The 10,764-nt window shown below is 35.8% G+C and overlaps 2 protein-coding genes across 4 annotated transcripts; both read left to right on the forward strand.

Moving 5' to 3' along the window:
• The first annotated feature begins 2,671 nt into the window (after positions 1-2,671).
• LOC107851744 (delta(12)-fatty-acid desaturase FAD2) lies at positions 2,672-4,247 on the forward strand. Of its 2 annotated transcripts, none has more exons than XM_016696828.2 (2): positions 2,672-2,801; positions 2,924-4,247. In XM_016696828.2, exon 2 carries the CDS (start codon positions 2,938-2,940, stop codon positions 4,090-4,092), a length of 1,155 nt encoding a protein of 384 aa, XP_016552314.1. In that variant the 5' UTR covers positions 2,672-2,801; positions 2,924-2,937; the 3' UTR covers positions 4,093-4,247. The 2 variants fall into 2 exon arrangements, with proteins under 2 accessions (XP_016552314.1, XP_047257354.1); XM_047401398.1 differs by having other exon boundaries at positions 2,736-2,770.
• On the forward strand, positions 2,776-8,169 carry LOC107851421 (delta(12)-fatty-acid desaturase FAD2). 2 transcript variants are annotated; one of them, XM_047401399.1, is made up of 2 exons: positions 2,776-2,801; positions 6,847-8,169. In XM_047401399.1, the coding sequence occupies exon 2, from the start codon at positions 6,861-6,863 to the stop codon at positions 8,010-8,012; it is 1,152 nt and encodes a 383-aa protein (XP_047257355.1). In that variant the 5' UTR covers positions 2,776-2,801; positions 6,847-6,860; the 3' UTR covers positions 8,013-8,169. The 2 variants fall into 2 exon arrangements, with proteins under 2 accessions (XP_047257355.1, XP_016551910.1); XM_016696424.2 differs by lacking the exon at positions 2,776-2,801 and adding an exon at positions 6,564-6,722.
• Positions 8,170-10,764: the final 2,595 nt, after the last annotated feature.

Genomic DNA, 10,764 nt, shown 5'->3' on the forward strand with positions numbered 1-10,764 from the left:
ACGTAGGTCGGGTAGGCAAATCTAGAGAGTGGAGGTTGATTGAATGTTTGAAATTTGATTGAATGGTTTAATTTTAGTACTTTTTGAATCAATTGTATAATTTGGCCGGGGAATGCCCCGAAGTATCTGTATATATTTATTCACCGGGGAAAGCCCCGAAGTATCATGTACCCGGAGGACGTTCGTGGTGAAGGCCCGAGGCGTCGGATAGAGCATTAGTTTAGGATTAGCGTAGGATTACTTTCAGCCCCTTTTAATTTTGGGTTGTAATAATTGGACTGGACTTTACATTTTGTTTTGTTTTGTTTATTGTTTTGATTATTTTGCGTGCTTTTGTGTGGTTTATACATTTCTTAATGCCAAAATAGTTGATACACTCTACCAAGCGACCGTGGTTGAACCACAGGATCGAGGGGTGCCTAACACCTTCCCCTCGGTCAACAGAATTCCTTAGCCGGAGTCTCAGTTCGCAAACCCGTTTAAAGAGTCAAATGGTTTTGAAAAGGATTTTCCAATGGTGACTTGGCACACCAGATTATGCCAAGTGGCGACTCTGAATAAAAAATGTAAATAATCTTTTTCCGAAACGAATTTTCATTTCTTGTCACTTAAATAATAAAGTCTTTCAAACTTAAAATATAAATCTTTTTGGAGTATGTAAAAAGGGGTGTGACACATAACATAAGCAGCATTACTGTACTGCATGTGATTATTTGTAGTCGACATAAGTGGACAATGTTATCTTGTTCTTAATCAATGTCGAAACTATAGTTCTTTTCTGTTAGCTTAGACCTTGTAATTTTATTACAAAGTCTGTTAAATATGTACAGATATGTTACTGTAAACTCGATAACTAAAACGAACTATAGTTTCGACAGTAGTTCATAACACATAAACTTCAAATCTCAATATCGCCCTTGCACATAAACGCCATTAATTTCCTATGGTGTGATGTAGTATGATAACTTATGATCATTACAAGAAGAGTAGTTTTTAAGATGTATTTTAGACTGATCTCTTGGTGTACTAATATAATACTATAAAAGTATGTAATCATATGATCTCTTAGCTTCTCAATAAACAACATTATTGGAAATATAAATTAGACATAATAGTATAATCACAAAATAGGTAATAAGCTTCTCAGAGGTGAACCAAAATTTGAACAAGCTATAATAAGTTAATCCATATATACAAGATAAGGTGGCTAAGGAAATGATTTAATATTTTCATGACATTAATGTAGGTTCTGCATTATTGTACTGCATGTGATTATTTACAGTCAACGTAAGTGTACAGAGTTTTAATAATGAAAAAACTGGCATACTAAGAACATTTTGAAGGATACTATTCTTTTTCAGATCTAAGTCTTCCCTTTTTAACAAGAACATTGGCCAAACAAAACCAGCCGGACGGCAACTGCCCTCCGAATTATTGAGACGACATGCTGCAACATGTGGCCTGCAACCGTAGAGCGAGGTAGAACACTCGCCCGATTTCTGAGGATGCCCCTGTCACCGTCACTACTTTTCCGCTCAGGTCCTCCCATGGCTCCATTATTATCATTCAAATCAATTTATTCTCCACCGCGGCATCTGATAGAGCTGTTATATATGCTAAACGCACCTAGAAGCATTTGTAGACAAACATTTAGTCTAGTCAGCGTCCAGGCATGTTTCACTAATAACTATTTGGAGATACAGTATTACTTACAGGTTTAGACGAACCTAATAATTTTTACTTAAGCCTTGTTTTTGTATTAGAAAGTCTGTTAACTATGTACAGACTGTAAACTTGATAACTAAGATGAACAATAGGCTTGACGATAGTTCACAACGCATAAACTTTAAATTCCGACTTCGCCCATATATACATCATTAATTTCCTATAATGTGATGTAGAATGATAATATGAGCATATATATTAGACTAGTCTACTGGTGTACTACTATAATACTATAGAAGTATTTATTCATGACCTCTTAGCTTTTCAATAAATTAAACAGCATTAGTGGGAACATAAATCGGCCCTCCTAAAATGACAAAACTAAGATGGTTAGGAAAAGGATTTAATATTTTCATGACATTGATGTAAGTTCATTAGTCATGATCTTTTCATTTTTTTTTTCAATAATTTGCATTACTGTACTGCATGGGAATATTAATAGTCAAACAAGGTGACAAAGTTTTAATAATGAAAAATTGGAATATAAAGCACATTTTGTAGGATATTATTTTCTTTCAGATCTAGGTTAGCTGCCATTATTTGACAGTTGAACACCATCATCAACAACAACATATCCAGTATATTCTCTCCAATTAGTGGAAACGGACAATTGCACATTTTGTAGTATATTATTATAGTTGGCCAAACGAAACCACCAGAAGCGTCTACGATGGATGTAATCCTTACACCTCAATCAGAGGTCTCGGGTTCTGTCGGGTTCTGTTAGGGAGCATTTCCCTGTTAAATAAATCATAGGAAGCATTTCACCCTTAAATTAGCCCCACGCTAAGCAAACCTTGACTAGTAAGACCAACAAGTTCCGAATATCAAATGGTAATAACCCGCGAAAAAAAGTGGAGTGGTCAAATCATTCACCTTATTAGCGAGGGTTCAATTCCATGGACGTAATCTCCTCCCGCATTTCCCTTATCCCTCCCCTCACTTTCTTCTTTTGAAAAAAAATAATATAAAAAATTGCCCTCTCTTCACTCCATTTTCTATAAATAGGAGAGAAAGTGGGAGAGAAATACATATCCAACCTTAGGTAAGACTATAAGGTGTTTTTGAATTGTGAGGTAGTTTTTCCTCACCAAAAATCTATCTTTATTTATAAGCTCCTTTTTATATGCTCATTCTTCTTTTATTTGCTAATTTTGGCGTTTGATTTTGTGATTTTTGATGTGTTTATTTCTTGCAGATTCAGTATCAAGAATGGGAGGTGGTGGGAATATGTCTACTCCAACAACTACAACTGAAGCAAAGAAAAATCCTCTCAAAAGAATCCCAATTTCAAAGCCCCCTTTTACAATTGGTGATGTCAAGAAGGTTATTCCTCCTCACTGCTTTCAACGATCTCTCATCCGCTCGTTTTACTATGTTGCTCATGATCTCTCACTTGCTTCCGCCTTCTACTACATAGCCTCGACTTACTTTCACCTCCTTCCATCTCCCTATCGTTACCTAGCATGGGTTACTTACTGGATTGTTCAGGGTTGTGTTTTTTCTGGAATATGGATGATTTGCCATGAATGTGGCCATCATGCCTTTAGTGATTACACGTGGGTAGATGACACTGTTGGTTTTATCCTTCACTCTGCAATTCTAATGCCATACTTCTCATTTAAATATAGCCATCGTCGTCACCACGCCAACACTAATTCCATTGATCATGATGAAATTTACGTGCCAAGGATTAAATCTGAAATACCTTGGTTCAACAAATACTCGAACAATCCACTAGGACGAATACTCCAACTTGTTACCATGCTCACTCTCGGCATGCCTTTGTACTTGATCTTTAATACCACGGGAAAGAATTATGGCCGCTTTGCAAGTCACTTTGATCCATATGGACCTATATATAATGATCGTGAGAGGTTATGGATCTACATTTCAGATGCAGGTGTGATTGCAACTACTTATGTGTTGTATCGCATTGCTCTGGCACAAGGCCTAGCTTGGGTTGTATGTATTTATGGGATGCCCCTCCTAGTTATGAATGGATCCATAATATTAGTGACTTTGTTGAGCCACACTCACCCTTCAGTTCCATTTTACGATTCATCCGAGTGGGATTGGTTAAGAGGAGCTCTAGCTACTGTAGATAGAGACTATGGTGTGCTAAACAAGGTCTTTCACAATTTCGTAAATACTCATGTGGTGCATCATCTATTCTCAACTATACCACATTACCACGCGGAGGAGGCAACCAAAGCTATCAAGCCATTACTAGGAGAATACTACCAATTTGATGGTACTCCTTTTTATAAAGCGTTCTGGAGGGAGACAAGGGACTGCCTTTACGTGGAGAAAGATGAAGGATCTGATCACAATAATGGCGTTTTTTGGTATAAAAACAAGCTCTAAAAGAAGAATACAATAAACTAGTTACTTGAAATTGGGTAAATGTTCAACCTAAATCGTTGTAAGCATTTTATACTAATGTTTGTTTACAACTTGTTTGGATTGTAATTTCCTATATATTACTCCATATTGTATCATCTCAGAAGTTTCACATTCCATCTCCTTGATGTTCCTTGCCATTTTTATTTTCAATGTTTGTACATAAATGGCTGACTTTCAAAATGGTTAGCTGTCATACTGTTGAGCAGGTAAAGAAACAGATGACCTACTTATCTGAACTAATATGGACAAGCTAAGTTCATGAAAATCTTTTAATCTTAAAAATATCCCATGTAATTAAAATACTTTAAACTCTTCTTTCTACTTTTTCTTAAGGTGATCAAAGTGAACAGGACAACAAATATTCATAATAAATAATTTATAGAAGTATCTAAACATCTTCTAAAAGTAAAGGAAAACATCCAATCTTATATCCAAAACGATTAAAAAAGATGGCACGCCCATATGAGTAGTACAGAAGAGAGAGCAAGCGATTACATCGGTCTAATAACAAAACGGATCAACTAGTACCTATGATGGCAGTCACTCAACATAGATTGATCTGATATCTGATTCAAATCCAATATAGTACCTAAGGGTACATAAGAAATGTATTGAATCGATTCTTTTTATGAATAGATCTGATCGCAACTTTGAATATGGAATTCAAAGGGATCAAATAGGAAAGGATAATACTCTGAATCATAGAACTATAATGAAATTTACGATCAACCAATATTTATTGAATTTGAAAAAATTTCACTGTACTACATCTTTTAGAAGAAGAGGAGCCTTGGAATAACTGGTAAAATTGTTGTCATGTGACCAGAAGGTCACAGGTTCAAGCCTTGGAAACAACCTCTGGTAGAAATGCAAGGTAAGGTTGCACAGACTACACCCTTGTGGTGGGGCCCTTCCCCGGACCCTGCACATAGCGGGAGCTTTAGTACACCAGACTGACCTTTTTTTTTTCTTTAAACTACATCTTTTTGAAGGTATAGAGGTGAACTTTTATCCTTTGAAATGTCTAGTACTGTATATTTTCTTTATACTTAATTGAGCTAGACTGGATTATATCTATCTACCTATTTAAGAGATACAACACAACTACCATATCAAGAGAGAACTGACTTTAGGTAATGGAATATGACTAGATTCAATGTAATTCTAATGTTCAAAAATTGAATATATATTGGAAAACCATAATTAATTGTGTGGCATATATGATTAATGTAATCTTGTTCTTAATCACTTTCTTTGGATTTCTTCTCATTAATTTTGATCCTTTTTTTGGAATGTCTAGGGTAGGTCATAGGTGCAACTTGTTAATTGACTTAGTTTGATTGAATTTATACTATGTAGTAGAATTATATACTTTTGTATTATTACTTTAAAGGTTTGGACGAACCTAATAACTTTTACTTTGGATCTTGTATTTGTATTAGAAAATCCATTATCTAAGCAAAAACATTGAATTGTAAATTCAATATTGAAATTGAATTTTTAAAAAAAAAAATGACGAACTGTAGGTTTAAGGATTAGTTCAGAAATCAGAATGCATAAACATCAAATCCTTACGTTTCCCCTACACATAATGCATAAACTTCAAATCCTTACGTTTCCCCTACACATAAACATCATTGTCCTGTAGTTTGACGTAGTATGATTATATTATTATTAAAAGAAGAGAATTTTTTAAGATATATTGTAGACTAGTCTCCTGGTGTATTAATATAGTACTATAAAAGTTTATGGTATCTTAGATTTCCAGTAAACAGCATTAGTGGTAATATGAATCAGACAAAATAATAATGACAAAACTGGCAAGAAGCTTCTCAGAGGAGAATTAAAAATTCAACAAGTCAAGTTATAGTAAATTATTCATATGGTCATCATATGTATAAATAGTAAGGTGGCTAGGGATATGATTTAATATTTTCATTACATGAACGTTGGTTCATTTTTTCTTCAATAAGCAGCGGCCAAACTAAGTGAAAAAGTTTAAATAATGACAAAAAAATGGAATATTAATTTTTTTTTCAGGCGCCAATTTTGACAAGAATGAAGAAAGTTGGTCAAAAGAAACCTCCAATAATGGGCGTTTATGATGCATGGATGTAACCTTTCCACCTCAACCAAAGGTCTTGGGTTCTGTTATAGAACACTTCCTTGTTAAATACATTATAGGAAGCTATGTTATTCGGACTCTTTGAAAATTTCGATGGGTGTGTCGGATCCTTCAAAAATTGTGTATTTTTTAAGGATCCGACACGGGTGCGGCAACAACATTTCTAGAGAGTTCGATCAACTTAGATAGGAAGCACTTCGCCCTTAAATGAGCCCTACGCTACGCAAACCTTGACTAGTAAGACCATAAAGTTCCGAATATCAAATGGTTATAGCCTGCGGAAAAAAAAGTACAGTGGTCAATTCATTAATTCACTTTGTTGGTGGGGGTTCGATTTCATACATCAATTTTTTTTGGAATAAAAAACTACCATATTCACTTCCTCTATTCCTATAAAGAAGAGAGAAAGTTGGTGAGAGACATATCAAACCCTAGATAAGGCTATAAGGTGTTTTTGAATTGTGAGGTAGTTTTCTCCTCACAAAAAATCTATCTTATTTATCATATTTCTTTTATATGCTCATTCTTCTTTTATTTGCTAATTTTGGCTTTTGATTTGGTGATTTTTTTGATGTGTTTAATTGTTGCAGATTGAGGATCAAGAATGGGAGGTGGTGGGAATATGTCTAACCCAACAACTAAAATAGAACTTAAGAAAAATCCTCTACAAAGAATGCCAACTTCGAAGCCTCCTTTTACAATTGGTGATATCAAGAAGGCTATCCCTCCTCACTGCTTTAAACGATCTCTCATCCACTCGTTTTACTATGTTGCACGTGATCTATCACTAGTTTTCGCCTTCTACTACATAGCCTCCACTTACTTTCACCTCCTTCCATCCCCATATTCTTACCTAGCATGGATTACATACTGGATTGTTCAAGGTTGTGTTTTTACTGGAATATGGATGATTTCCCATGAATGTGGCCACCAGGCCTTTAGTGATTACCCGTGGGTAGATGATACTGTAGGTTTTATCCTTCACTCTTCAATTCTGGTGCCATACTTTTCACTTAAATATAGTCACGGTCGTCACCATGCACACAATAATTCCCTTGACGGTGATCAAATTTACGTGCCAAAGATTAAAGCAGAGCTACAATGGTTCTACAAATACTCGAACAATCCACTAGTACGAATGCTCCTACTTGTCACTGCCCTCACTCTCGGCACATTTTTGTATTGGACCATAAATTTCACGGGAAAGAATTATGGCCGCTTTGCATGTCACTTTGATCCTTATGCACCTATATATAATGATCGTGAGAGGTTTTGGATCTACATTTCAGATGCAGGTTTGATCGCAACTACTTATGTGTTGTATTGCATTGCTATGGCACAAGGAATAGCTTGGCTTGTATGTATTTATGGGATGCCACTCCTATTTCATAATGTATTCTTTGTTATGGTGACTTTTTTGAACCACAATCACCTTTCAGTGCCACATTACGATTCATCTGAGTGGGATTGGTTAAGAGGAGCTCTAGCTACCGTAGACAGAGACTATGGCATGCTAAATATGATCTTACACAATTTCGCAGATACTCATGTGTTGCATCATCTATTCTCAACTATACCACATTACCACGCGGTGGAGGCAACCAAAGCTGTCAAGCCATTACTAGGAGAATACTACCAATTTGATGGTACTCCTATTTATAAAGCATTGTGGAGGGAGTTAAGGGAGTGCATATATGTAGAGAAAGATGAAGGATCTCACGATAATGGTGTTTTTTGGTTTAAAAACAAGCTCTAAAAGATGAATACCAAAAAAATCTCTAGTTAGTTGAATAAGTTAAATGTTCAACCTTAGTTGTTTTAAGTATTTTAAATAATGTTTGTTTAGATTGTAATTTCCTATCACTCCATAATATATCATTTTAGATGGTTCACATTCCATCTCCTTGATGTTCCATGCCATTTTGTTTTCCAAGTTTGTACATATGTTCCTTGTCCAACCAATTTGATTTTGATGAGTAGTGCTTTGGCAACTTATTATTGTTAGTTCATATTTCATGGCGGTGGCGTTTTCATTTCCCTCTCCCAAGTATATGTTAGGTTCACTCAACAAACCTATATAGATATTTCAACAAAAAACGTAGCATTTGCTCCATAAACTAATGAGTTAATTAGTGGTTTCACCTGTTGGAATTCAGACAATTTCACCTGGTAATTAGTGGTTTCACCTATTCTTAGTTTACCCATATGTAATGCCTCTTGGAGTTGAGATTCTCCAAATTATTCCACTCATTTAAAAGAAGCTTTGAAACCAATAATATAAGTTCTCCTACTTGAACACATATTTTACAAAGTGCAACAAGAGTCTATTGAAGTTGATGAGGAAAATAATGATCTGAGTGAGCTGATTTATTTTCTTGTCTAATTAATATTTTAAGACCACCTAACTCACCTTATATATTTTTTGCCCCTCCATAACATTGACCTCGTACATAAGAGTACATCCATAATTGTTTTCTTTAGAGATACACTAGTATCTTTAACTGTTTAACATGAACAAGTCCAATGAATGCTTCCATCACAAATCCCTTTTTATCAACATATCGTGAACAAATAGTCTTTTGCTCGTTGCATGATACGTTTTTTGATTCATCAACCAACAAAGGAAAGTAGTCACCATCTAAATCCGTTGCTATAGCCTTGATTGTTTCAATCTTATATGCAGTCACAATATCTTTTTGAATATCATGAGAAATTATTTTATTATTTTTTGAAGCTTTTTCTAACACATAAGGTTTAATTTCATCACATTATCCGCAAGTCAAGAAAGGTTCAAGAAAATTACCTTTGTTTAATGACAATTCACTTTTATCATGACCTCATAGTGGTAAACCTTAATTTACAAGAAATTATACCACATCAATTGAAGCATTTAATTAAACCCGGTATTCATGCTTACTTTTATCGTTCAACTTGTAAAATACAACCTCAATAGATTGTTCTTCCCGCATAAGATCTTCACACTTTCTTTTTGATTGATTATGAACTCTATTCGGAGGACCAATATGTGTTGCAAAGCTATCCTTTCTGTACCAATTTTTAAATCCCTTAGTCAAAAATGCATTTCCACCATGTTGATGAATGCTTTGGCCTTAAGATAAATAACAAAGCAAACAATAAGTATACTATATTCCAATCAATCAGAATATTCCTCAAACCATTTAAAAGCAAAACAGCGGGGAGTTCCAAAAAAGTCAGTTTGAGGGAACTCATGATCTTGAGGTTGGCAAGAAAGTTTTAGAATGTATGAGCTTCTTATTACAACACAAATAGTTCGGAGGATTATATGCTTTGAATCAATATCAATGGGACAGGAATATGGTTGGAAGGGTTGCCAGTCACCACAGAAATAGGGGGTGGAGGTAGTGTATTACTTACGGGTTTGGACGAACCTAATAAATTTTTCTCAGACGTTATATATTTTTAAGAAAGTCTGTTAAACATATACAAATATTTAATTGTAAACTCGATAACTAAGACGAGTATAAACTTCAAATCCCAATGTCGCCCCTGTATATATACGTCATTAATTTCCTGTAGTGTGATGTAGTATGATATATATATATATATATATATATATATACACTAATTATAGAAGTATTTATGTGACACCCCAACTTAAGAGAAGGAGTCCCACGTCGGCAAAATACAGGAGGGATGTTGGGTATATAAGTAAGCAAGTCTTACTCCCTAGTAACACGTTTTAAAGCTTTGCGGGTATGGGTTCAGAGCGGACAATATCACTAGTGGGTTGGGGAGTTAATCAGGGCTCCGGCTCGGGTCGTGCCAATTTAATCATGACCTCTTTTCAATGACCTTGAGGGTTCGGGATGCCCGTCGCGGCCTCTTTTCAACGACCTTGATGGTTTGAGATGCCCGTCGTGACCAGGGCCCCAGCCGGCTTCGGTTGGTCGGGATGCCCGTCGCGACCTCTTTTCAACGACCTTGTTGGTTTGAGATGCCCGTCGTGGCCAGGGCCCCGGCCGGCTTCGGTTGGCCTTGATGGTATGAGATGTCCGTCGCGGCCAGGACCCCGGCTCGGGTCGGCCTTGATGGTTTGAGATATCCGTCGCGGCCAGGGCTCCGGCTCTAGTCGGCCATGATGATTCGAGATATCCGTCGCTGCCAGGCCCCTGCTTGGATCGTGACAATTTAATCATGACCTCTTTTCAATAAATAGCATTAGAGGAAACATAAATCAGTACTACTAAAATGACAAAACTAAGCCGCCTTACTATTGAATGTGATGATTCATAAATTATCTTCTGTTAATTTTTTTTCTAGAATAAGCCGCCTTACTACTGATTTGTGATTATTTACATTCAAACTTGGACAAAGTTTAAATAATATAAAAGCTGGAACCCAGAGCACATTATGTAGGATATTATTTTTTTTCAGATTCAAGTCAGCAGCCATTCAGGACAAAGTTGGCCAAACAAAATCACCTGTAGACCTTCAACCTCAGTCAGAGGTCTCGGATTATGTTAGGG

The sequence above is a fragment of the Capsicum annuum genome, chromosome 12 (genome assembly GCF_002878395.1).
Source record: "Capsicum annuum cultivar UCD-10X-F1 chromosome 12, UCD10Xv1.1, whole genome shotgun sequence".
Taxonomy (NCBI): domain Eukaryota; kingdom Viridiplantae; phylum Streptophyta; class Magnoliopsida; order Solanales; family Solanaceae; genus Capsicum; species Capsicum annuum.

Excerpts from the sequence above, each read along its gene's own strand:
- LOC107851744 (XM_016696828.2), top strand. The coding sequence starts at position 2,938 with ATGGGAGGTGGTGGGAATATGTCTACTCCAACAACTACAACTGAAGCA.
- LOC107851421 (XM_047401399.1), top strand. The coding sequence starts at position 6,861 with ATGGGAGGTGGTGGGAATATGTCTAACCCAACAACTAAAATAGAACTT.